Source organism: Numenius arquata, chromosome 3 (genome assembly GCF_964106895.1).
Source record: "Numenius arquata chromosome 3, bNumArq3.hap1.1, whole genome shotgun sequence".
Lineage (NCBI taxonomy): Eukaryota > Metazoa > Chordata > Aves > Charadriiformes > Scolopacidae > Numenius > Numenius arquata.
In genome coordinates this window covers 13,184,778-13,211,911 of record NC_133578.1, presented here as the reverse complement: position 1 = coordinate 13,211,911, position 27,134 = coordinate 13,184,778, and the positions used below count along the sequence as shown (strand labels likewise).

At 42.8% G+C, this 27,134-nt stretch overlaps 2 protein-coding genes across 2 annotated transcripts in view; one reads left to right on the top strand and one right to left on the bottom strand.

Annotated features, from left to right (window-relative positions):
- HSPBAP1 (HSPB1 associated protein 1) overlaps positions 1-9,282 on the bottom strand; it is a 36,995-nt gene extending 27,713 nt beyond the window's left edge. The window contains exon 1 of the mRNA XM_074145504.1: positions 9,183-9,282. Within this exon, the coding sequence (XP_074001605.1) occupies positions 9,183-9,219 (37 nt within the window). The 5' untranslated portion in view covers positions 9,220-9,282. The remainder of the gene's footprint in view (positions 1-9,182) is intronic.
- Positions 9,283-9,655: 373 nt separating this feature from the next.
- Positions 9,656-27,134, top strand: part of SLC49A4 (solute carrier family 49 member 4) — a 65,310-nt gene continuing 47,831 nt past the window's right edge. The window contains exon 1 of the mRNA XM_074145649.1: positions 9,656-10,120. Coding sequence (XP_074001750.1) covers positions 9,751-10,120 — 370 coding nt within the window. The 5' untranslated portion in view covers positions 9,656-9,750. The remainder of the gene's footprint in view (positions 10,121-27,134) is intronic.

Here is a 27,134-nt window from a genome sequence, read left to right as displayed (position 1 = left end):
TTGAAGGATTTTGTGAAGCTGAGTTTTATTGCAAAAGCTCCCGCTTACCCTGTAACTTCAGCCAACAGTTGGGATGTGCTACAAAAGCAGAAATTTTACTGGGAGAGACAGGAAGGCTCACTGAAGCCAACTGTTGATTCTGTGTGGCTTTCTAATGTGATTTCCACACGCATATTGTGCTTTTGAAAGGTGTGGTTTTAACCGCAGTGAATATAGAGCGAGAAGCTCACAGCTCAAGCTACTGGAAGAGTTTGTATCAATGCCAAACAAAAAAACCACAATTAGACTAAATAGCCTCTCCTGTACTGAACATTAGCTGGAGGAGTTTTTTTCATGTCACCATGCTTTATTCATTTATAAACCTATTTCCCTAAAATATTTAGAAACAATGAAAGAGGACAGTCTGTCTCAGTAAGATGCTAATCATTCCTGTCTTCAAAGAGTATTGAAATCATTGTTAAATGAGTACGTATCTTCTCCTGATAGAGATAAAATAACCACGTACAATACATATGATATAATCAGCAGTGAAGTTTGAAACGTTTTAGAGAATTTAAAGCATTAGATAAATCAACATTAGTCTTTTTGCAAAGACAAATGGGGATTCTTCCTAATTTTGTGCAAAGACTCTTTAAGTGTCTTGATTCAGTTTTATGTATTCCTTGGTGAGAACAGCAGTCAGCTAAACATAATTCTTTCCCCATAATATTTGTCATGCATATCTAAATGCCTGTTAGAGAAAAGGCACGCAATAAAATGTAAATATAATATGCTACATCAAATAGATATTACGATAATTTGGAGAACTCTGCTCATGACCAACAGAGATTTCTGATGGAACTATATACTGGTAAAAGGTAATTAAAAGATATATCTGAAGGTATTTCTTGAAAGAGAGATTTGAAGAAAAATTTGTCATTTAAAATAATAATAATCTTTTCCTTAGTTATTGTTATCATAGCTTCACAAAGACCTCACAAGCTGGGCTCTTGCTTCTCGCTATTTCCTAACTTGAAATTGATGGTAATTATTTCTGAGGCAAAACAATTTGGACACGGATGTCTCTAAGTAAAAGGTGTATAAATAAAATGTGTTGCAAAGAAACAAAACGCCCATGGCACATCCTGGGCATTAGATATCAAGTTCCTCCAGGAGATCACGTAGCAGGAGAGAATAGAAATGCATATTCCCTTTGAAAAGAAAAGCTCTGTTGGAGTCTTCATTTTCTCAGTTGTACTCTGATCCAAAAGAGAAAAGGAATACTGTTAAATTAGTTCTTTCTATCAGGCTCAACAAATGATGTGGCTGCACAGTACAAAAGGAAGCAGGAATAATTTGTCTCATGTTTTGCCTTTACACAAGGCATGTATAGAATCCAGCCAGGAACTGAAAAACCAAACCAAGTTTTCGCTCAAGTTTTGTAACAGTGACAGCTTATATAATTGGCGAAAAACGTAGGTGTTCTTTAGAAAGGTAACACATTGCGAAATAAGAGATCTTCCAACTGATAAAACAAGGCTCTCCAGTCATCTTTACATGAAGTCTTGTCAAACATGAAGGCTTATCCAGACCTCAGTACTGAGGGCAGGTAAAATAAAAGCGATGAATTGGCTAAGTACCTTCCAGTACGTTTTTGTGCTTCTAAGAGAGAAAATAATTTAATGTTTCTGATTAACGATTTTTCCAAATAACTGAGCGGGGTTTGGGAACAAAGGGTTTAGCACAGCAGGCAGTCTGACAAAAAGTGGACTTGATCAAAGTTGTTCAGAAGTTAAATGTACTGCCATAAAAAAGCTAAATGTACTCTCATTCATTTAAAATAATTTAGCAAATTAGAAGAGTTCATTAGTGCGTGGTAGTTGGCTTCTGCCAAAACACCCTGCTGCTTAAATATGAGATTTAATTGAGAGGTACTAAAATTATTTTCTAAAAGAGGGAGTAGAAGGAAATCCTGACAACGTACTTGTTATAAGCATCACCAAATCCTTTTTCTTGCAAATCCGTAATGCTTCATCATTCTTACTTCTTTTTAAAAAAAAAAAGTATAAAAAGTTAAAAGAAAAAAAATGGCATTTTCCGTACATTAATACAAAACAGCCATGTCACTCAAAAGATCAACTAATCTCCAAAATCTTAACTATCCAACAACTAGGAGTAGGAAAAGAGAAGGTATGGGGGAGGATGGGGAAATTCCCCAAACCAAACCAGTGATTTGGCTTGGAGGTCAGACTTAATGATTCCACAGTACATTAGCTCTGTAAATTAAAAAACAACTTTAAATAACCTGCATGTGATTACAATGTTATGCTCTGTAATCAGCCTACTCTGGGCAAACAGAATGCATCTAAATAGGAGTTTTCAGGACACACCGCGTGAACATCTAGGTATTGCTTCCTGACCAGTTATTGCTGTTACTATTATTTTTGGCTCCGGGTATGTCAGTACTGCAGACGCAGCATAGCTGGGGGGCATCTAACCTAGATTTCCATAGGTATTTTGGCTACTGAAGGATAGTTAGCAGTTGCAGGGAGCCTCTCAGGATAGACCGGTCAAACGCATCTCTGCACTGGTGGGACTGGTACCTGAAGCTTACTCTGGTAGCCTGAAGCCAACACACCCTTCCTTGCCCTCCGTGTCTGCTGCTGCCGAGGGAGGGGAACAAAAGACAAGAGGCCAAAACAGGGATTTGCACCCCCTTTCCAGCCCTGCTGTGGCTGAGCACTGTACAGTTTTTCTTACAGTAGGTCTGAGCGACTCAAAATGTGAAGTAAGGTTAAGAGCGTGGGTTATGCCCTCAAACCGTCCTTCCACTAAAGAAAAGGAAATAGCTTCTTAGGGGTAGAGTAAGAGGTTGTTCCCAGAATACAGCACTGGGAGGGACCTCCCAGCCCCTGCTCTAAATGACAGTGTATCATCTCAAGCATACAGTAATGAAATTCCTTCCTAAATTCCCTAGGGCTCTTCCTAGAAAGCTCTTCCTGAACCCCTGGCCAGCTTCTGCCTGTTGTCTCTTCTCCTCCCGTCCCGTAGTGCACTTTTAGAAAGCAGTGGTGTTGGTTTCCAGCTGACAACCAAACGTTGAATGACCCCAGCTCCTCTGCTCTCCTGTAGTAGAAGAAATGCTTTCCTTTCCCTCATTGTCTTTACAGCTCCTGCCTGCGTCTTCTGCCACTTGAAATATCCCCTTTCCCTCTCAGCCCCTCAAACCCAGGAAAAACAGGATATGCACAACTGACAGGAGTCACGCTAAACGGATTTCCCATGACCTTGGTAAACTTACTGCTGAAAATTGCTAAAAGAAAAGTGAAACATAATCAAACTGCAGCACTTGTCAGATCAATGGCATTTCACTTTCTTTTGAAGTCTTTGACCAAAACCTTCCACCAGGAGAGACTGTGCTTCCTTAAGTTAGGCTGCTACAATTCCACCTTTCTGTCTGGTTTGGGTGTAAATTACACCCACCTGCTGCCAAGAAAATTTAGTAGCAAAGCCATTCCTTCCCAACACCCCACTGGCACTGATACATATTTCTCACAACATTTCCTAATAGATGGGAAATTTAATACAAAACTTAATGCTAACATAACATTATGATTGAAAGTAAGGGAACTGGCACATTGGGGAACTAACACCTATATTTCTAAGAAAAAAATAATTTATTCATGTTGGAAGTAAAGTTTATTTCTATTCCTCGCACTGATGAATGCACTGTATAAAATTTGCTGTCAGAAACTGTAACCATTTATGACTTTATTGTTGTCCTGTCCTGCAAACTTGACTGGCAAGAACTTTACAATGACAGCAACAAAAGAATCTAAATCTTCAAAAATACACCATTTTCCCATAAGATATTGCAGTAAATAGTCAATAATAGTCAACAGTATTCTAAAAATACATTTTTCCCCATAAGCCATTGTAATAAATAGTCAATAAAAAACCGAGCCTTTTGAATTTGATCCACAAAGGGGTTATGATGGAAGTATACATGACTTTGTTGACTATTATACTACATAGGATACAAATTGTGATTAATGACTGGGTCAATTACAGGCACAATTGTCTGAATGAAATTATACTTTAAAAGAATAAAAGAAGTGTTTTTGAATTACATAAATTATTGAATTGAAAGAAACCAGAAAGACCCATCACGTGAACCTAAAGAACACTTTCTGAAGTGCACAATAACCAATGTGCACAATCAGGGTGTTAAATTCAGGAATTGCCATTACTATTGGAATATTAAACAAAAAGCATGGCTATTATTCCATCTGTTTACATTGTTCCATTTCTTTCAGCATGAGTAAAACAAGCAGAAGTGAGCTTAACCTTTATTTCAAGTTGCTATTTCTCTTTATAAAGGTTCTCATGGAACGACATAACATTTGTCTGAAAAAATGTTAACAGTGTATGTTTTGAATCCTGGGGTTCATATAAAGAATGTAAAATCTTGCTTTGACATAATGTAGAGGTAAAGATACATTTGAGCTAATACAGCTCACCAAAATGTGAGCTACCAAGCTCTTCTAATTTAATTTTCAATCTTAACGCTTCATGAATATTAGTTCTGTTTTTAAAAACAGATATTTAATACAAAAGGAACTACTTTTACTAAAAAAGCACAGTCTTGTTACACAGGAGCTTATCTTTCACATCTTTATAATACAACAAGCTGCTGCTAGTGGTGTCAACATATCTTTACCATCTTCCCTCCGGAGATTTTCTTTCTCTTTACTTTTTCAAATAACAACTAGCTGCAAAGTTTCTTTATCTGTAAACACCAAGAGCTAAATATCAGAGAAGATCAAGGACTCTGCAGGCCCAAATCTCCACTCAGATGTGCATGAACTCTTGTTCTAATCAGCTGCACCTGCTTTTCTGGAGACTGAAGGTGACCTTTAATTTTAGAAGAAACCATGACAGTGCTGCTGCTTTGAATTTTGGAAGCTGCTTGTGATATGCAAAATTTACCAAAACTCAGTATTTGTTAACCTATTAGTATATCTGGAAAAGTCCTTTTGGTAGAGGAGTTTCAATATTTTCAGATTCCATTTAAACAGTAATGTCACTATGTCAACCACTGACTAATTCAATATTAGTATTAGAAACAATAATGTCTTCTATATCCAGTCTTCGAAAGTACATAGTATTTAGACATTTAAGATAACTCCCTGAGCATCAGCAAAATAATAAAACTGCAAAAGCTTAAAGTTGCACTTTTATACCAAGGCATCTAAAGTGCCTTACCACCACCCTTATTGAAATATTCTAATAGAAATTAAAATCTCTTTCTACGGTATCTACTCCTAAGAATCTCATCGTGTCTGTGATCACAAAGCATGGAATAATTTAATCTTAAATCATATACAGTAAAGAACCTACAGTGTTGTCTACAGGGAATCTGGTGAGATGCCTTTCACTGGCCAACCAAAATAGTACACTCCACAAAAAAAAGGAGCCAGCCCACATCTCCCTAAAGGACCTTGCAATGCGCTCGGGCTCACCACAAACCTTGGAATCATCTGCACTACAGTGATCACTTTGCAATGTGGATATACACAGCCTCCAAACAAAAGGCATAAATAAGTGCCCACTGGATAACCTTGGTATTCGAATTTAAGAATAAAACTGTTCGGCTTTCATAAGCTGAAGATGTGTCTGTATTTTCGTTTCTTGTTGATATGAGAAAAAAGGAAGCACTGTAAAACCTTTATCCTCATGAAGGACAAGGAAATCATTGTATGACGTTAGAGCTGGAAGTCCATCTATCTTGATAATAAAGTAAGGCGAGAAAAGATGCTGAAAGGTACAGAATACACAGATTAGAAGGTGCCCAAACTAAGCCCAAAACAGAGCAGATGCCGAACAATTTGCTCCTAAGTAACTAAAAGGAAAGGAATGTCAAAACTTGATGTCAAAAGAATGGGATTTGCTCACACCTCACAGGCCCAACTTCAAGGGTGTTGTTTGAGATGGGGGGTGTAAAGAAGAAAATCATCACAGCTCCCTGCTACACTAGTGCTGCTCGTGGCAGCTCTGAAACCACATTGTCACAACTCCAGCTGAAGTCTAGAAGTTGAGGGAAATCCCTGGAAAACAGGCCTCTTTTTGGATACTGGAAGGAATATTCAGAATTGGCTAAACACCACTTTTGAATCTTTGATTGAATTTCGGGTCCTGCCCATTTTGTGCCAAAACGCTTGTAGCCTTTGTAGGGTATGCAATCAATTCCTACTGGTCAGATTGTCACATACAAGTTGAGACAAGGTAAGCACAAGATTGTCCACACGATGTTAGGAGTTGTTGGGAGAGAGGTATCAGAAATAAGGGGATGCTGAAGTTTGTCAAATCTCTCTGAAGAAAGTCACATGGGGAGCACATCTGTCAAAAACCTGATGACTGGAGAGGGCAAATGGCACTTCCTAATGCGCTAGGAACTGGGGGCTGCACATTGAAGGGGATATTCTCCTGGACTGCTCAGCTCAACTATTACAGGATAGGTCTGTTTAAGCTGAATTGGACTCTCCAGATGCCTTCAAGGTTGTAACAAACCTGTCAAGGCCTTCAGTTTATCTTAATAAACCAGGCTTAAATCAGCACAGTCTTGGTGCCAACCCATAAGCGGATCAGTGAGGCTTGCCTCAGGGATGGGACGAGCATTTGGCAGCAAGAACAGCTTCAGCCATGTAATTTTTATCCATCACCACTAGTCTATCAGAGCTCGAGGCCACCAACTCCTAAGATGAATTCCAGAAGGTTTTAGGCCAGAAACAGGCAGATAGGCATGGATATGGAGAAGCAACCACCTTGAGAGCTTTTAGGATTGAAATTGAGCCACCTACCATTGAATACACTATCATGGTTGGGCAATTAGTAATTGGATGGGCTTCTGTATCACAATTTTGGTTCCAGGCACCGTTAAGTCCACGCAAGTGCTGCTATAGGCATGGAAGTTCTGGGCCAGGAGACAAAATAACCTTTCCATTTGGCTGAATGTATATGCACTTCATCTGATATTATTCAAATCTCTTTAGCCACATTATAATGAGGTTAAAGCAAGAAAAGATTTCCCCACCCCAAATATTACAAATGTCAGTAATGAGAACAGTAAAAATGTCACCACACGGAGAAAAGAGTGAAATTAGCATATTTAGGGAAGTATTATACCCATGAGTGAAATAATACAATCAGCTAGCTGCAAGATAAAGCTAATTTGGTTTCCAACAGTTTATCAACAATGCACTGCTCCTTTACATTAACAAATTTAAATGGTACCATATCCTGCAAACAAGAATAATTCACACAGAATATTACAGTGTGTTAATTAAATAGCTGGAATAGAAAAGGTCAGGCCATGACTGAAAGATGCGCATATGGGTTGTGAAGCTATGAAAAGACGGAGCGATTTCAAATCAAGCAATTAAAATAAATTATTTAAATCATGATTAAGTCAATAGCAAAAAACCCTGCGTTTTCTGAGCTTATGTTGACAGCTCCTTTCTTTTGTTGCTGTTTGTCAGAAATTTCTCTTTCTTGCTGACCCACACAAAAGACAAAATATCTTTAAACCCATCATAAGATGAGGTGGCTTGGATAAGTTATCAAAGGGTTATCCTGCTTATATTCAAGTTTTCATTTTACTATGCAGGTAGTAGGAGGCAAGATTTGCAGTTAAAGGACACTGCAAAGCCCTGCTTGCCTTATCTCTGGATGGGCTTCCTGCCACAAAACCAAGAAACCCCCACAATTGCTACAGCTAATTGAAAAGTGTTGACAGAGAGAAATATTTTTTCACTTTGTTTACTTCTGCAAATGACAGCACTTCGTCTTTGGCACAAAGCCACCAAATCAATTATATTATAGTAGTAACATAGCCACTGTAAATTGAAAGAACATTGTGGCATAGGCTAAACTATGCTGAGCTGGTAATGTATGGAAAAAGACATAGTAAAACAGGGAATTAATCTTACTTGGAGCCCCAAAGCACTACTGGAATATGCACCGGTCATGATCAAATCTGAATCTTGTCCAATATTTTTAACCACATTTTATTTTTTTCTCTACAGTTGTATACAGCAAGCTCAAATTTTAGTTTGTTACCATCCGTATGTCTCCCCATCTTTGTAACTGTGCACGAGTTTTATTTTTTCCTGGGGAATTTCCTGAACTTTTCTAGACAAAGTCTCATTTTCTTTTTGATCACAGTTCTGCTGATTTCAGTTGGTATAAACTTCCTTTTTACACCTTCAGTGCAACTTCTAATTTGAACATCGGTCTAGCAAACAGAGCTGCGTGGGCTAAACAAAATGCAATGCCCGTATGTTTTGCGAAGATTTCATGGGAACGTGTGGTTTTGGCTGCAAAACCGTGGGACGGGCACCACGTGTGAAGTTCAGTTGTCTGCTGCCCAGCGCATCAAGAGTTTCGCCACGGGTGCAGGGTCTAAAACCAGCCCGCCTGGGTCCCGCAGCTCAGCTCTCCCCAATTAAGCACACAGGCATTTATCAAGCCAACTTCCAGACTTTGTGACAGAATGCCTAAGCGAGCCAAAATGAAATACCTCATATTTTTTTTCAGGGAAGATGAAGCATTATGCAGCATATGAACCATTAGTTTTATGATGATAGTGCAGATGGTAGATACACAGATAAATACTCACGGAACCTAACAGAATGAGTATATACTTCAATCTATTTAAATGATAATAGTTTCTAATGAGCTTAGGGTAGCCCACATGATGGTATATTCACTCCAATTATCTTAAAATGGATTTCAGTGCAGGCTGTAACCGAACCCTACCTTTCCCCCCGCCCCAATTCGGACCATAGCTTGTCACCACCTCAGCACAAAACAATTTACTTCTCCCTTTAGAAGGCCAGACCCCCCCAGAGAAGCCCTGCTGCAGCGCTTCCCCCCAGGAGCGTTTCCCTCCACGCCTGATGAAGGGCCAGCCCGGCTCCGCGGCGGTGACAGGCCCACGCCGGAGAGGGAAGTTTCGGAGGAGGAGCCGAAGCAGAGGCATGGAGGCCCCGCTCACGCCCCCGCTTCGCCCCTCGCCCCGATCCCGCTCGGGGGGAGGCAAGCCGCGCTGCCGGACCCAGGCCCGGGCCTCGCCGCCCGCCGGGCCGCGCTAGGCCGCAGCGCGGCTGGCCCGGGGAAGGCGCGGCGGGGCGAGGGACACCTACCCGGCGCGAGAGGGCGGCGACTCTCCGCCCCAGCCATGCTCCTCGGGCTCTACCTCCGGGGTGGCTCTGGCGGGCTCCCCTCGGCACCGCCCTCGCTAACGGAAGGGGGAGCCCGGCCCGGGAGCCAGCCCGCCCGCCGCGCCCTGCGGTGCGGGGCGGAGCCGCGGTGGTGGCCGGTTCTGACAGCGGCTCCGAGGCAGGGGCTCCCTCCCATCCCCTCCGGTGATACCCGAGCGGCCCCTCGCCCCCAGCGGCGGCACCTGCCCCGGGACCCGAGCCCCCTCTCCCCGCCGGGTTGGCGGCTTCCCTCCCCCGCAGCCGGCGGGCCCGCGGCTGTCCGCCGGCGCGGCTCCCTCCCCGCGGGCGGCAGGCCCGGCTTCTCCTCCCCGGCGCCGCTTCCCTCCTCCCCTCGCCGCCGGAGGAAGGAGGCGGCTGCCGGCCCTCCCCGACCGCGCATGCGGCTGTTCCGGGCCGGGGCAGCGCCGCTGCGTTCGGGGGTTGAAGTGTGGGTGTCCCTTCCCCCGGCCCCGTCCCCCTCCCCGGCGGGCCCCCGTCAGCGCCCCCGCAGATGGGCTTAGGCTGGAGCAGCGCGGAGGAGCGGCAGCCCCTCCTGCCGCCGCCGCCACAGCAGCAGCAGCAGCAACGGCGGCGGCCGCAGCCGGGTGGGCCGGTGGGGGGCCCGGCGGTGCCGGCGGCGGTGCCGGTGCGGCGTCTGGCGCCGTTGTCGGGCCGCGTCTACGGGCGGCGGTGGCTGGTGCTGCTGCTCTTCTCGCTGCTGGGCTTCGCGCAGGGCCTGGTGTGGAACAGCTGGGGCCCCATCCAGAACTCGGCCCGCCTGGCCTTCGGCTTCAGCGGCTGGGACATCGCCCTGCTCGTCTTCTGGGGGCCCATCGGCTTCGCGCCCTGCTTCTTCTTCATGTGGCTCATGGACAAGAAGGGTGAGCGGGGCCGGGGGCGGCGGGGCCGGGGGGTCGGGACTCCCCGCCCCGCTCCTGCGGCTTCCCCCGGGCCAGGCGGGGACGCCGTGGCCGTGGCCGTGGCCGTGGCCGTGGCCGTGGCCGCGTCCCGCCGAGGCCGTGGTGAGGGGCGGCATGGTGGTCCCCAGGCCGGGGGAGGGGGTGCTGCCACCCCCGGGCGACCTGTTGTGCTCGGGTCTAGTGGCCTCGGCCTTATAAAGGGATGACTAATACTTTAAAGGCACCCTGAGTGCTATTTTTGGTACACCGCTCAAAGAAAGACACATTAAAGGCCCTTCACAAGGAAGGTACTGAAGCTGTTCCTAAAAACTAAGAGGAGTTACCGCATCTTACGTGGTGGCTGAGGTGTGGGTCTGGAGATGTGCTTCCCTCTGGCATTACCATGCGGGTGTTTTGACCTGGAGGCGGTCAGGTTTTCTGGTAATCGGCTGTAAAACAAACCCCCATGTTGATGTTTGGATCAAGTAAAGGGCAGCCCCTGCGTCTTGAAAGAAATACTTCACTTTTAGAAGTGGACAGTACGCAAAGTCAGTGGTTTGCTTTTAGTTGCGCTGGGGAGATGCAAAGATGGCGAATGTGAATCACAAGTTGCGCTCCGGAGTTTCGGCAGATGAGCCCGAGGGAGAGTTTCCCAGTTTGTGTTCAGACCCTTGCATCTCGCTAGGGAACATCTGAAAACGGTGTTTGTCTTTGGAGAACTCTCCAGGGCCTGTGCCGTTCATCCGCGGTCACCCTGGGGACCGCTCTGGCAGGGTCAAGTACCTCTGTTTGCAGATTTGAGCTTTTGGGCCTAAATCCACAGAAGCGTTTAGTGTTTTAATTCCTGTTTAAACAGGCCTCTAAACAGGAGATAGGAGCCAACGTACCCTTGTGGCTCCCCATGTTAAGTGCTACTCATTCCATTTATTTAGGAATTAATAGCTCATTTGTGGGGAGGGCAGGGGGGAAAGTGAAGGCAGGCAGGGAGAAAAGTTGTAGCTGAGAAGGCTTGTGTCTGGAAACTGGAAATGCTTTTCCTAAAACTTAAGAGGCGTTAGGGGAATAAAACCTATTGGGCTGCAAATACGCTCTCCAAATGAGTCCATGGTGGCTGTACAACCAGTCTCCTCTTGAACAATTTAGACTTAAGTCAACAACGTCTGTCTAGACTGCTGTATAATAGTGTTTTTAATTATCTTAAAATTAAAGTAAGTTATTTTGTTTCCTACAGTGAAGACAATGACTCTGCTTGTGGTATGAAGGAAATAAAGCTAAGCTTGAACCTGTGCTTGTAGAACTGAGTCTGTATTTTTATTTCTTAGTTTTCTATAAATTTGATTCTGAGCAATGCAAAAAAAAAAAAAGCAACAAAACTTGAAATGTTTTGAAGTAACTCATGGAAGAAGAAACGTTAGCATTTTGTTGTTTCTTTAATGTGATTAGTAATACAGTTGCTGGACTTTTTTGGTTTCATATGTAGCTTGTTTTAATGAGACTATGTGTACAAGTGTTTTCTGTATTACCTTAACTGATTGCTCAAGTGCTTTTTTTTTTTTTAATTTCCATGTTCATTGGAGCTATTGATACGAACTACCCTTTTACCCCTTGGCTCCTGCTTTGTTGCTTTCCTTGTTGAGAGAGTTTTGGTTGAAATTGGAGCCTAAATGGAGCATCTCAATTCATTGGCTCTATGTATAAGGAGTCCATAAGGGCTCTGGAGCCTGTTCTTTGCACAGCAGCAGATTTTGTGGGCGCCCTGTTGTGTTTCATGCTGTTTTGTGAGTCTGGATGATTCCCACAGACAATGTGATGCTGTTCACTTTGGAAATGGCGGTGGAATCCTGCTACTTGGTCTCTTGTGGAGCAAAGAGGAGAGCCACTGCTGGCCAACGCTCCTATGGGGCAGGTTTCCACCGGTGGCATGTTACGGCATGGTTTCTGCTCTTTGGAGTACTTGTGTTCTGGGAGGAGTGTGACTACTACTTTGAAGCTGTAAAGTTGGTTGGGTGTGACCATGCAAGGGCAGTATTTCACTTGCCTAGGGGTACAAATGCTTGTAGTTACACCAAGTTTACTCTCTGTACCAAAAATATAGAGAAATGACACCATTTACTCTTCTGGCTTCAATCATCTGTCAGTGGAGTTAGCTGGTAAAGGAACTGCCAGGAAAAAAAATGTAATTGTGAAGTGTCAACATGTAAAACCTGGCATGACACTGTAGATGATGCATGTCAGAATTTGAGAGGAGATTCTGCTTTTAGATAGTCCTGTACTTCACAGTCAGAGGTATATCTAGCTGATATTGATACGTAGCTGCCTGCTGTCAGTTAAGTCTGACTTTGTGTTATGATGCTTAAGACGAAGTCCAAAAAGTATTTGTCTTTTTGGTTTTTAGTTTTTCGTTGTAGCATACGGTTTGAAACATAAATCTGTTTCCGTACCAAATTTCTGTTGTATTATTTGTGCGCCTGTTTGTTATTTCGGTACTGCTTATAAGGGTTTGGTCACTGCCTTTTTTAAACCTTCTAACTAATTAGAAGTTGAAAGATGGAATATTAAGCAATAGGTGTGTTAATAATCCTACTTGGAAGAAGCATTTCTTGGGCTGCATGATTCAGTTCCATCACAGCTTCTTAGAGAAGTGTGGGGGTCGTCTGAGAAGAGAGGACTGCTGTGTTTATTTTCAGTAAGAGTTGTGCTAAATAAGCTCCAAATGTTCTTCAGTTCTGTATAGAAGGGATCCAGGATGGAGAAATTACAAAGTTTTTGTTTTCTGACCCCCGAGCATTTCTTGGCCTTTACGACTTTTTCTTTCCTGGCTTGCTGAGTGTGTCTCCTGGATATATTTGTGGAGGCCTGTTTGCAGTTGACCCAGGTGATGCAGCTGGAGAATGGGAGGGAGGAATACGTGGGCTGGGAAAGGTGTGCGGATGGTGTCACTGGGGAATGTCTGCAGGAGATACTATGGGCAGCTGTACTCCTCCCCCAAGGAGTGCAATGCCTCAGAATGGGTGTTGGTGTCAGAAGCAGCATGAAAAACAGTCGTGGTTGGCTAAGCCAAAGTTCCTGTAGATCTGTAGGGATTTCCTGGTTTTTATGAAATTGAGGGTGAATTTTCATCAGGAGAGTAGTGATGGTCTTAACAAGGCTGTATTTGTGAAAAACCTTTCTTGATGGTCTGCACAGACTCGGTAGGAATAGGCGATTTTTTTGGAAGGGTGTTAATGATGTGTTTTAAAGGGTGTTTGAGGCCTTGGAGGAAGCCTGGATTTAGCTGGTGTTTCTGTAAGGCAAGGCTCAGGTATTGCAGCTGGAAATTCTTCTCTGGGAAGTGAGCCTGGTTCCTCTAGCTGCATGGAGGGTCCTGCCAGCTTTTCCTCAGGAGCTGGGGGCAGCTTTCCATGATCCTTGGCTGGGTGCTGTGAGAGGGACAGTGGTGGCATCCGTAACCTTTCCTCGCTCTGTTCTGGGATGGGTGCGTGTTGAAACACAGGAATTATGTTTGCGCGCATCATTTCTGAGTATGTGCCATTTTGAAGTAAGTTTGAACCCCTTTTCCACGAGTAGAATTACAGGGGTTGCCTTGGTTAGTTGTTTTTTTGGTGAAGAAAGGTCAAAAGATGGAGTGTGCTATGGAGCTACCTGTGTCTTATCTGGTGCATTTTCTTCAGCAATAGGATTAGAGAGTGCTTGTTTAAATTATAATTACCTTTAGAGATTCAATAAGGCTGAAATTAAATGGGAAATTACTTCAGTGTGCCATTGGATGGACCCTTGTTGTTTACATGATTAAAATTAGCTACAATTTGTCACATGATGCTTGAGTGTTTATGGATGTTTTGTGCCTTGAGTGTTTCATTTCCTGGGAACGGTAAATATAAGCATACAGAACTGTCAGGATGTTTGTATTTCTAACTCGAAATCAAATGCTTACATACTTCTATGGATCTGGTTCCTTTTTTTTTTATTAGTTAAGTTCATCATTACAAGGTGAGACCTAGAAGCAATATACACTGTCAGTTTTCATTATGTTCCCATATAATCAGGAAGAGGCAATGAAGAATGAAATACCTTATGCTAATTTACATTAAACAAATCGAACAGAATGGTGATATTTTTCATTAATTTTTGGAATACAGTGAACACAGATTTATATTGAGTTTGAAGAAATGTGACATGCCTCTTGTAAAAGTGAAATGTAATCTATTTCTTAGTCCTTTTTTTATAGAATGGTATATGCTTTCATGGGTTGAATAGACATTCTTAGTAACTTTATTTTGCTGAAATTAAATTTACATAGCATTGTTATCCTAGTGATTAAGTTATTAAGTAGAGAGAAAACTTCAGTAATCAGACTTTGGGTTTTAATGGAGATTGGCTTGTCTATTGAAACCATTAATGGTTTTACTTGCGTGAATAGTTATTGCTTCCCAGAATATCAAAGTCTTGATTTCATTGCTGTCCCCTAAATCATACTTCTCAGTTTCCTTCTCTGAGACATTTGATAGTTCTTATCTTTTCCACCTGGGAATTTTGAGGTTAAATCCTTTAATATAGTCTGACAAAATAGTTATGAATACTGAGTATGAGTACTAAATCAGGCCTTACTAATACAAAAATGTCTTAATAACTATTCTCTGTACAAAATAAACTACACATGATGAATAAAGAGATTTCTGCATAGCAGCTTTCCTGTTTGAACTTCCCATGTGCTGCACGCATGGTAACACTGCTTCGAGGGGACCTTTGGACTCCTCTAACTCACATCTAGGGTCACTTGGACAGAAGGGAGAAGACTTCAAGTGAACTTGTTCTCCCCCTAGATTTTCATCTAGGAAGTGTTTGTGGAATGCCCTTGGTTTTATTTTGAGAGATGTGAGGGTGTGTACGAAGAGCAAAGAGGAGGTTGTTGTTCCAAAAGTCATTGGCAACATGAATGGTCAAGTGAAGCAACCAGGTAGGGAAGACTTTCTTTCTCTTAGGTACTTCCATTGCGCTTGGTGTCTCAGAGTCCTTGTCTGTCATTTAAGCTCCCGGACAACATGGTAGTAAATGTAATTGGAGCATGTTACTAATAACTTAGGAAAAAATACAGCACGTCTAGATGCTGATAGGTATCACAGCTGGTATAGATGGCCTGTGTGAAGTACTTTCCATGGTGGCACTCACAAGGACATTGCTGAGTTTTTAATGGAAATATTCATAGTTCTGTTGTGTCCCAAGTGATCATAAACACATGGGGTTTTGGTTAACAGAAGGACAAAAGTTGACAAATCATGAGCTTTTAAAGTCTGAGAGTTTTTATCTTGTGGCAAAGAAACACATTTTCAGTTTCTCTTTGTCATGATCTCAGAAATAGACTTTTCTTATCTTAGATGAATGACTGCAAGATATGTGGCCAATACTTCAAAATGACCAATTTGATAACTCCTGGGTCAAGTTCAAGCGTGAGCCTCAGTTATAGATGCCTAGGATAAGACTTGGCATAGGGCTGTAAGACTCTAATACAATTTGGAGAGATCAAGCTAAAAGGATTTAAACACTTCAAAAATAGAGAAAGTTTATCCTTTTTTTTTTTTTTGCACAAGCACAGTACAGCCTACAGGAAAGAAATACCCATGGAAAAACTTACAGGTATGAAAATGTGGGTAGAATAGCAAGGAGCCAGTGAGAAAGGAAAGTGTAATGTTTCTGGCACTGGACTGAAATATGCTGGGATTACAGAGAGCAGTCTCATCATAAACAACTGATTCTACTCAGTAGCATTTATGTTAATGGAAAAGGCCTTTTTACTCCAAGAGCAGCAGAAGGCTCTCTTGGATTTAACGAAATCTAAATGTGAATTTAGTGCTTCAGTTTAAAAAAAGGGGGGGGGGGGGGGTGAGAAGAGAATGCCTTGACTCATATGAAGTGAAAGCTCTATGTATCTGGTGAAAAGGCAAGTGACTGATGCACTTCAGCCAAATGCCAAAGAAGTTTGAAGGAAAATATCTCTTGTACCTCAGTCTGTTCTCTCCCATCATGTGGGCATCTTCTACTGCGTGCTATGAATGATGCATATTTTGTTGTCTTATAAGTGATACAGATCCACGCCTATCAAATTCTGTGAAAGGGATTAATTTTCCTAAGCTAACAAATCTTGGGAGATGAGATGAAGTGTTGTTTTTCATGTGGAAAGATGAAAGAAGCAATTAGAGAGCCGAATATAGGTAAATCCCACTGCAGCAGATATTTGATCAGCTTGATTTCTACAAAACTTATTTTGATGAGTTGCCGGGGTCTGTGTTTGCACAGACACACTTTTCTTCTACACCATCAGAAGAAAAGAAAAAAGGAAGATTGGACCGAACTTAGCTTTTGTTGCTTAATTTTGTGTACTGTGGCTGCATGAAAGTCCACAGAGCGTTTGTGCAAGCGCTTGCAGAAGCAAGGACTCATTAGAGAATTGATTGGCCCACCCTCACTGGAGTCAGGCACGCTGCAGAAGACCACTTGAGATACACAGAGTGATTAGCAACATAGAGTGGTTTAATTAGGATCTGATGAGTTGTATTAACTTGATGCCACTATGATTCATCATAGCAATACTAGCTTGATTGTTAGCAGCACTTCCCATACCTCCTGATGGGCCAGGTTGAGTTGAAAGCATCAATCATGGCTGTAGGCAGATGTCCTCTTCTGGAGCTCCTTCTGTTAGATGGTGTCACCCCAGGTCTCTGCATTGTGCTATGTTTCCACAGACGTTTTTCTTTACATTACTGCCCTTTACACAAGTCCTGTACTCTTTGCACTTTCCACACGCTTCTTTGAAGCTGCGGTGCTGGTGCCAGGGCAGCTGTTTGAAACACCACATACTGAAAAATATCAGGAAACTGCACGCTGGATTTAAAATAACTTTGTCATGATGGAAAGTAAAATCCTAACGTGATTGTGTGACTCGTGAGAATAGTAATGGCTGTGTGAAGATAACGTTATCTTGAGGCTTTGGTGCATTGAACGCACAGGCACACTGAGCACGGGGTGTGTAACTTGCTGTACCTTGATGTTGACAAATTGATGGATAGGGAAATCATTTATCGGTGTAAAACACAATCTTATTATGCAGCTGTTAACCCTAGCAGTGCTAAAGCACTTAAGCATCCTGGAACCGGGTCAGGACACAGCTCCAGCTAGGAAGATATTTTGTCAACAGATGATTTTAGAAGTTGACTACAGACAATATAATTCTAGGGCAGCTGTTCACCCTGTCTCCCCTATTGTATGATCACGTATTTTCACTGCTCCTCATAACCTCCTCTTGACCCAAATTCTTCCTAATCTGTCTGCTATCTCTTCTCTATCTCCTGCCTCACCTGTGTGTCTCCTTCCTGTTGCGCTGTGCCCATCCAGTTTCCCTCTGTGCTCCACTCGTCCTGCTTGTTAAGGACTAGAAAAGGTTGGATGCGAGAAGCTCAGGGTTCAAGGGAGTGAGAGCAGGTGTGAGAAAAGCCATTGGATAGGTGGGAAGAGATAGAGAGAAGAGGAGAGGGTGGGACAAGGTGGTGGATGAAGCATGGGAGACACAGTCGCAGAATCGGGATCTAGAGCCAGAGGGCAGGGAGTGGTGGGGATGGGAGAGGCGGAGGAGAAATGAGATGAGTAGGAGGCACAGGGAAAAGGATGCTGACTGTCTTCCCCAGCGAGCAAGAAGCAGTAGTAAACATGACTTGGGTAGCTAACAGCGAATGATGGGGGCGGTGGGAGCCTGCACCCCAGAGGCGGGTCAGCAAACACAGCTTTTGTCCACTGGCTTGAGAAACGCTTTTAAAACCGGGAGCTGGGAAGTCTCTTTGAATGCAATTGGCCTTTTTGCCTTTTCTTACCTCCAACAAGGTCCCAGTCTTCTGCCTCTGAACTGCGCCTGGCAGTGCCTCTTGTCGGCCAGAGGGTGTATTTGGTCCGTCCTTCACCCTCCCCGTCCCCGAGACACCCCGGGCCACGGCTGCCTGCTCCCTGCGGGGCTCCCTGGGCACTGCCCACGCAGGGGAGGGCGGCTGTTCCTGTTTGGTGGCGACGGATGTCTGGCCTCGTGATGGAGGCACAAGCAGGATGCCGGAGTGGATATGGCAGCTCTGGCCTCACCCCGTCTGGAAGGCCTTGTGGAACAGGACAGAAAACACTAAAATGTCATTACGTTGTCCACTGCCTTGCTGCATTTTAAAAATATTTAAATTTTGCCAATCTCCTTTCTTCTATAAGTTTTTAACAGTGTGGCAGCTGTGCTACATAAAGCCAACTGGTGGTAACTTCTATAACATTAACAATTCCACTGTTATCAAAGTCCCTTGGGCTCCCTCATAGATTTTTATTATGGAAGTAGTAAAGTACTTCAGAGAGTCGTATTGCATTCATTTTGCTAGCTATGTCTTTATACTGTATTTATAATTTCTAGCTATTAGTTTATAATTCCATTAAAGAGAAAAAAGAGTAGTTTTTGACCTGTGAAAGCAGAATCTCCTTCTTTTACAGAAAACAGAGTCTGTTTCCTTTAAAGAATTAATATGATATTCTTTATTTTTCCTATCAGAAGAAACTAAGTACAAACAAAGACAGACCGTTTTTGTTTGGTAATGCTGAACTAACCCAGCTCTACTAATTTCTGAATTCCAATCACAGCATTACCATTGCACAAACAAAACAAATTTTATTCATTATTTTTGACTGATGTCGGTTTTAGGTGTTAGTTTCATGCTATGTATTAGGAGTGAAAAACAAATCTGAAGTGAATGCAGAAATGAGGTTCATTACTTGTTAATAAAGTTTGGATATATTCTGCATTGCTGATTTCTACCTTTTTTTTTTTCCTCTTTCTCTAGTGTGAAATGCCCTGCTTATGGGAAAGGAGCCATGTAAAATGGGTATTCGCTTGCCTTTTTAGAGCTAAAGAAGCAGATAGTTCATAGTGCAGGTCCTGAAATAGTGGTCCCTGTTGTGAAAATTTATAGTCTGACATTGCAAACAAAAAAACTTGCTTTAAAACCACCCAAAAAACCCAAGTCAGTGCTGAGATGAGCAGAAGTAAATTTAAGAAACATAATGCTTCATTAATTCTCTGTTAGAATATTTTCAAATTTTGTGGAGAACGTTGTTTGAGTTCTCCCAGTGGCAACCCAGTTTAGCCTCAGCTGAGCAGACCAAAGACCTCGCTGGTACAAGTTTCTTTAAGAATTTTGTTAGTTATAATCCTGGGGCAAGGGAAATTGTGGCATGCTCTGGTTTTCTCTCAGTGGTGACATTCAGAGCTATTCCATCACTTCCTGCCATAATTTTGGTTTTTAATGCTTCTCATGTGCATGTGCTATTGTGGCTCTGTAGCCATGCTGTAACTATAATTATGCTGCAGAAGCTTGTGATCAGTGCTCCAACTTCCTCAAAAGCCACAAATTAAGCTTTCTCATGCAGATTTGTAGGAGAGAGGATTTTTAGATTATTTTTTTTTTCCCCTCTTTTTAAAGCTGGAAATCCGTATGACTCAGCCTGAGGGAATGATGTGTTTTGAAAGTGAGAGGTCTTCTGCTTTTTGCAAAGTCTGCTGATGTTTTTCTGGAATACAAGACGTCAAATACAACTACATTTAGAAACCTTTTGTTTTACTTGGTTATTTTTGATGGATGCCACCCCTTTTAAATATTTGAGAAAGGTGCGGTTGTTATATTTTAATTGGTTAATCAAGTGAACCTAAAGAGTTGATGAGGAGCCTTAAAAAAATGTGATGGGGTTTAGGACCCATTACAGTGCTGCAAAGGGTGTCTTTTAGGATCAACTACGTACCCTAAATAGTGTTTGATGCATTTTAATGTTAAGGTAGCATTGAAACTGTTTACAGAGAGGAAAATTCAAAGCTTACTCCAGTGACCTTTCCTACAAGTCACAAGACCCACATGGATACTACGTCAATGGGACTCTTAAGGCTCCCTATTCCCACAACTCGCAGCAGGGATAGTGAAAAGGAGAAACTTCGCACTTAGTGTCCCACTTAGTGGATGCACTAGGCAGTATTTAGAGTGGCTGCTAATCCTTGCTGCGTGGTTGCTTCTTGATAGCCTCTGTATTTCTTAAAATGAAGAATTTCATGCACCATTGGGTGGTGCGGGCAAGTACCACTAAGATAATGACAGAACATCTTGCCTGATGGATGTGTACAAGAGGGATTGTTTTTGCTCTCTGTCACCACAGGTAAGGATCTGTAGCTAGTTGTGCGGTAATTAAGCCTGCTGTGCAATCGGGAGTCCTTGAGATGAGGGGGAAGAAAAAGCTTCCCTCTTGTTAGATGCCCCTTGTTTGGTGCTAAAAGGGCTTGGGTTGTCAGCGTTCGTCCAGGAATACAACAGAGAAAGCAACGGCGAAGGCTTGTTGTCTTGTACTTGTTGTCTCTCAACTTTTTAATGGGGATCCATAATTTAGCTTGAAAATTAATGAAGAGGTTTAGTCCCCGGCTGCATTATTAGCTATTTTTGTCAGTTGCACTGCATCTCTCTCTCTGTATGTGTGCACCAGCACACGCATACACACTATGTTATCAAATGGCAGAAATGGATTAAATTATTCACCCAAATCTTCATGTTTCAGTAAATATTGGAGTTGAGAGTAGAAGCATGCACCTGAGGTGAAGGAATAAAGAACAACTCTTACATTAGTTTCATAGATTAGTTATTAGTTTCATAGATTTAGTGAGCGCTCAAATAGTTCTTTTCTTTTTTTTTCAGTTGTATCCCAGCACTGCACTGATCCTAGGTGAAGAGAAGACCTAATACACTAGCCTTTCTAACGGGGAGCCTGGCTCCTGTTTCTGTGTGTTTATAGCCTGACTAAACAAGGCAGAGGGAGGGGGAAAAAAAGAGCGAAGTGACGCAGAAGATAAGTGGCTTGCCCAGTTTCATAAGGCACGTTGAGAGATGCAGGTCCCACTGCCCCAGGCCACTGCGGTCTTCTCTCGGAGGCGCTCTGCAAGGATTAAGAGAGGTTCATTGCACTTGAATTAGTTGCAGGTAAAATGGATGCTCTCTGCAGTAAAATGTATAATATCAATAAACAGCTAAAATAATTGGTCTCCTTTGAAGCCAGAAAACCCCATGGTATTAAAGAATAGGAGGTATTTTAGTAAAGAGTCTAAAACTGATTCTAAAATCAGCATCTTGATCTGCAGGCAAATACCATCCAACTTAGCGCTTTGTTTGTCTATTCAGGCAAAATGTCAGTCTCTGGACTGATAAATAGAATTAACAACACTTGTAGGAACCTGCAATGCAGATTTTTAATCTGCATCTTTTGCCATTTGTTTTTCCATTGTTGATGTTAAAACTGTTAGGATGCTTCAAAATCCTTAGCTTGCATATGGAAGGAGACTTCGATGCTTTTAAATTACCTTTTTATATATCCAAAAGCTCAGGTTAAGCCTGTTCAGTTCTTAAAACCAAGGCTACTTTATTTACAATACCAAACTTTTAAGTTGCTGCACAAACTCTGAAATACTTGCTTTGTATTTACAGGTGTGTGTGTATATATATACCTGTATATATACCATATATATATGTATGGTCTGCCACCAACAGGGCTTAAATCCGTGTTAGTGGAGCTGACTCCATAAGATACCATAGAGGACCACGGGTCATTAAATTTGTAATGACTAAGTGTAGAGGAGTAGAGTTGGAGAATTAAGCTATACTTTCCTTGTTATCTTTTTAGAGATTATGTGCTTGCCTGATACGCTGAGATAACGTTAAAACATGGTGAGTCCACTGACCATATTATCTTGACCTAATTGATGCAAATGAGACAAAAGCACGCTGCATCCTCTTGACATGGTTGTGATAGCTTATTCTTCCTTCTAACAGGTGCAGTCAAATTCTTGTATTTAGAGGAAACAGAAAAATAATTATTTTAATAGGCAAAAAACCCCACCAAAACCTGACCAAAAAGCCTGTAAAGCAAGAAGAATGTGTACAATACAAACCAGGAGTGAGCAGAGCAGTCAGAGTGTGAATACGTAAGTATTTTGGTTCGCTTACAATCAGGATGCACATAGAGAAAGATGCAGCAGCTCAGGAATTGCAAGCTGGTTGTGTGATTGTCATAATAATTCTCAGTTGCAGCTTTGCTTCTCACAATTATGTCCCAGCAGCTTCTATATCTGTTGTAGTTGTTACACGTGTTCAGTCATTTCCCTCAAGATGACCGTCTTCTCTCCGAAACACTTGGCTAGCTAGATTTTGTGCTTTGAGTCTCTTAGTTATGTTGAGATTTTTTTTACAAGATTCTTAAGTAACCTCATAATTCAGGAGTGATGCTGTTATTATAAGGACTCACATGATGATGTTTCTCCAGAGAATGCACATTTTTCATCTGAGAGTTATCAGTTTTTCATTACTGAAAAAAGGGCTGATTGGGGCAAGTGTTGGCTTTCCTATTTTCAGTTTTGCACGTGGTCTTGCTGTGTCTGACAAAAAGTGCTAGCAGCAGAAATAACTTTATCTTTTGGGGCAGGTCTGGTCCCTGGCACCGTTCTTAATTCCTCATTTGGCAGGGACTTCCCTGTGAGTTCCCCCACATCGCTGGTGATGATGCTTCTGGGATATTGGCCCTTCTGGATTTCTGACCCTGATTAGAAAGTCTATATCAAACCACAGGAACTATTTCAGTGGAAGCTGCTGTGTTTGTACATACAAATATTGTTTCCTTGAATTTAAATTTTGCAATAAATTAATTTATAAGAGATGTCTAACTCCTGATAGTCTGGATGTTAACTGGGCAGCTATTGCTGATGGATCCCGTTACAACTGTAAGAAATTATAAAGAGACATCTACATTTCAAGAGATTTCTAGTACATATTTTGTCTGTATGATCCCAATCTGCCTCCTGTTTATATCAGATGGAAATCGGAGCATGCTGTCTAGTGGAATGTGCCCTTGCTGTGCAGTTCTCCACTGGAAAGTTGAACTGGGCTGCGTTGTAGGGTCTGTACAGGGAAAGGTCTACTTTTTGTATCCTAGACAAGACTGGGGTGGGAGGGGACACGCACACACACAAAAATGTAGTTTTGGGTGGGTCTAATTTATTTCAAACGAGTCCTGTATGGTAGAGCTTGGTTCTTACTATTTGATACCAGAAGGATGCTGTCACCTATCTTACAGAATGCTTAAATGATGTCACTAGGAGTTTGCTTTATTTTCAATCAGAAAAAAAATAATACTGAGGTCCTAAGCCTTTTTAGGTGAAATTTGGATGCTACTTTGGCAGTGCCACATAGAGACAGGAGAACAGAAGGAAATAATTGGCTTCAGTTTGTTTTAAAAATACAGCTCACAAAAGTCAGAACAGAAGCATCAGCATCATGTATGTTTTGCCTAATGACACTCCATGACATCTGGGCCATCAAACTAGAAGTAATTTTTGGTTAAGTACGTATGAGCTGGTAGTTGTTCTCTCTTACATGTAGTCTTTGTATTTGGTTCCCAGTTTTGTGCTTCCAAGTGTAGTTGATACTATTCTTGATAATGTATTAATTTTCCATTGAGTTTCCAAACACAATTTATGCTCTTCTGCAATCAAGTGCTTTTGTGGAATTCAAGGCAGGCCCGATATACTGATTTTTCAAGTTTGTTCCATGCATTAGCAGAAAGATTGGGAGCACATCTCAGCTATGAAGCCTTTTTACATCAGTGAAAAGGTTCTTTTCTTTTGAGAATTGTATTGCTCGATGCCATCCAGAGGGACCTGGACAGGCTTGAGAGATGGGCTCATGCAAATCGCATGAAGTTCAACCAGGCCAAGTGCAGGGTCCTGCACCTGGGATGTGGCAATCCCAAGCACACATACAGGTTGGGCAGAGAATGGCTGGAGAGCAGCCCTGAGGAGAAGGACTTGGGGGTGTTGGTGGATGAGAAGCTCAACATGAGCCAGCAGTGCGCACTGGCAGCCCAGAAAGCCAACTGGATTCTGGGCTGCATCAAGAGAAGTGTGGCCAGCAGGTCGTGGGAGGTGATTCTACCCCTCTACTCTGCGCTCGTGAGACCCCACCTGGAGTACTGTGTCCAGCTTTGGAGTCCTCAACACAGGAAGGACATGGACCTGTTGGAACGGGTCCAGCGGAGGGCCACGAAGATGATCAGAGGGATGGAGCACCTCCCCTATGAAGACAGGCTGAGAGAGCTGGGGTTGTTCAGCCTGGAGAAGAGAAGGCTCCGGGGAGACCTCATAGCAGCCTTCCAATATCTGAAGGGAGCCTACAGGAGAGCCGGAGGGGGACTCTTTGTCAGGAGATGTAGTGACAGGACAAGGGGTAATGGTTTTAAATTGGAAGAGGGGAGATTTAGGTTAGATAGTGTGAGGATTCTTTACTGTGAGGATAGTGAAGCACTGGAACAGGTTGCCCGGGGAAGTTGTGGCTGCCCCATCCCTGAAAGTGTTTAAGGCCAGGCTGGATGGGGCTTTGAGCAACCTGCTCTAGTGGAGGTGTCCCTGCCCATGGCAGGGGGGTTGGAACTTGATGATCTTTAAGGTCCCTTCCAACTCTAACCATTCTATGATTCTATGCAAGGATGTTTTTTCTGAAGGAAGATTGCTGCTTATCGTCCCTAATGACAGCAGTCAATTCGCCAAAGCGCAGGCACAACAGAAGTTTTATTTGCTGTGTTTAGTAGAAAGGTAGCAGTTACTTTTTTTGGTATTTTAATCATGACAAAGATAATTGATCTTGTGAGAGTAAATGGCACAGCTATTAGTATAATTTTACTAGAATTACATTTAAAATACAAAGATTTCTGGAGCAGTAGATAATGATGAAGTATGGTCTCTGTGCAGAGCTTTCAGGATTCCCTGACAAAGTGAGCTGTTAATCAAGCTTTTGTTTTATTACGGCTAAATGTAAAAGCATTCATTAAGGAGGAAGAGAAACAGACCCTTGCTATGAAATGGAGAATTGGTATCCAGCAAAGAAGTCCATTTTAAAAAGGAGGCTTGAACAATAAGGAGGGTATTTAGACAAGACACAAAAACAATTTTAGAACTAAAGAAAAACTGTGAAAGACTTGGGAGGTCAGTGCTTTGCTTGCTGAAAGCAAAGGTAAAAGCTGTTCATGACATGTTAACTTTGTAGAGAAAAAATGCAAGATCCTCTGCTTTGTTTTGTCAAGAAAGGCCAGCAAAGCAAGAATGTGTTTGACAACTGAATTTGCTTTAAATTGAAAGGAAAAGCACAATTTAACAGTGAAATGTTGGAATGGCTGTTGAAATTGAATTTTTCATTTCCTGATGTGTGTGCATCAAGGGAACATTATTTTTATTTAGTGAGATATGCTTTAGTCAAAATAGTAGTAGAGTAGTTAAGCAAATTAAAATGCTCTCAGTTCAGCGTCAGAAGGGACCGTTCTTGCTTCCAGCCTGGTCTCTAAAAATTGTGAAAATGTGCAGCAGGCTGATGTCACTTACTTCTAATTAGAGCCTTGTTGTATGCTGTATTTGTGAGGACTGATTTTAGTATCAGCAGCTGAAGGAAGGAGAATCCTCAAATGCTAATGCATCCAAGCGTGGGATGGGCGAGCTGTACGAGGGAAACCCGCTGCTGCCGTGCCAGGCAGGGGGCTGAATCCCGCACCCTCTTGTCTGGCCAAACTTCCATTAATCCTAGCAGAAAGGTGACAAGTGGCTGTTCTGCATGTCGGACTGGAATTTTCCCCTGAAGAAAATTCCCTCTTCATTAGGAAGGAGGGAGGAGAACCCAAATGGTGTCTGCCATTTGTGTGATGCACTGAACTAGCGGCGTGTTGCTCTTGGTGGGTCTGTAGCTGTACCTGGGAAACTGGGGTGCTGCCGTACACCGGCCTCGGCCGGGGGGATGCACAGGGTGTTCGCTGCCACTAGACAGCAGAAGTAGAAACTTCCACTTCTCAATGCGCAAGCAATTTGGACTTGAATGTGTGTTTTGTGTGAGCAAGGATTATTTTTTTTACAGTCTTGTCAGTCATGTTTTACAATGTTTTATTGCAACGGGTGACTGACAGGTGAGAGAAGGAATGGTCATAAGCTTACAAAAGTATTATGCAGTTGCTAATCATGTTCTCTTTCTGAATAACAAACTGATAATGTATAAATAGTTGGAATGAGGAGTTCAGTGTAGCTGTACACCATCTTTTATTATGTTTCTTATTAAACTCTAGGCATAATAAATCACTTAACTGGGTTACAAGTCAGTAATGCAGTGTGTGTGTGTGTAAGAATTTTCTTTTCATGTACTTTAACAAGTATCTTGCAAATAAGGCACGCTGGAAGAGTTTTTGTGGGGGCTTGCAACACCCACGTGTTGGGTGCTATCGCGGGATGTTGCTGTGAGGGAGCTGAAGAGCAGCTGGGTGCCACCGACAGCCACTGCCTCCCGCTCCGGCGCGAGACCATGTCGTGGTGTGTTGGTTTTCTGTGTCGGGCTGTGGATGGTAGGGGGCCCTGGGTTCATCCCACTGTTTGTGTCGCTGCAGCACCTGCTTTCCCAGAAAGAAAGCCAGTGGGGCAGCTAGAAATGTCCCAGGGGCCAGAACTGGTCAGCACATCCTGCCGGCACAAGTGAACAGCAAGGTTTACTAGTACAACATGGTCTTGGCAGGGCTAAAATCTTGTGGATCTATCTTGTGGCTAAAATCTTTGCAGGAGAGTGAAGAGGATTGTGGGTTGAGAGTTTGTGTTAAATCTCTAATAGTGGCGGGAGTTTGTGGGTAGCTGTTATAAAAAGAAATAAAAGCCAGTAAATGCAGCGTGGGCTGCTGAAGTTGTAAAGCAGAGTGTGTTATTAGCCGCAGGAGGGTTAAACAGTTGAACAATATCGACTGTTTCACTCATAAATGAAAAATAATATGTCTTTTTGTTACTGACTCAATTTCTGCTGCTAGCTTGGACTTTTCTGTTACTGTCAATGACGGTGGCCACACTTTGCCCAACAGCCAGAGGAACCTGTGGGGCCCAGGAACC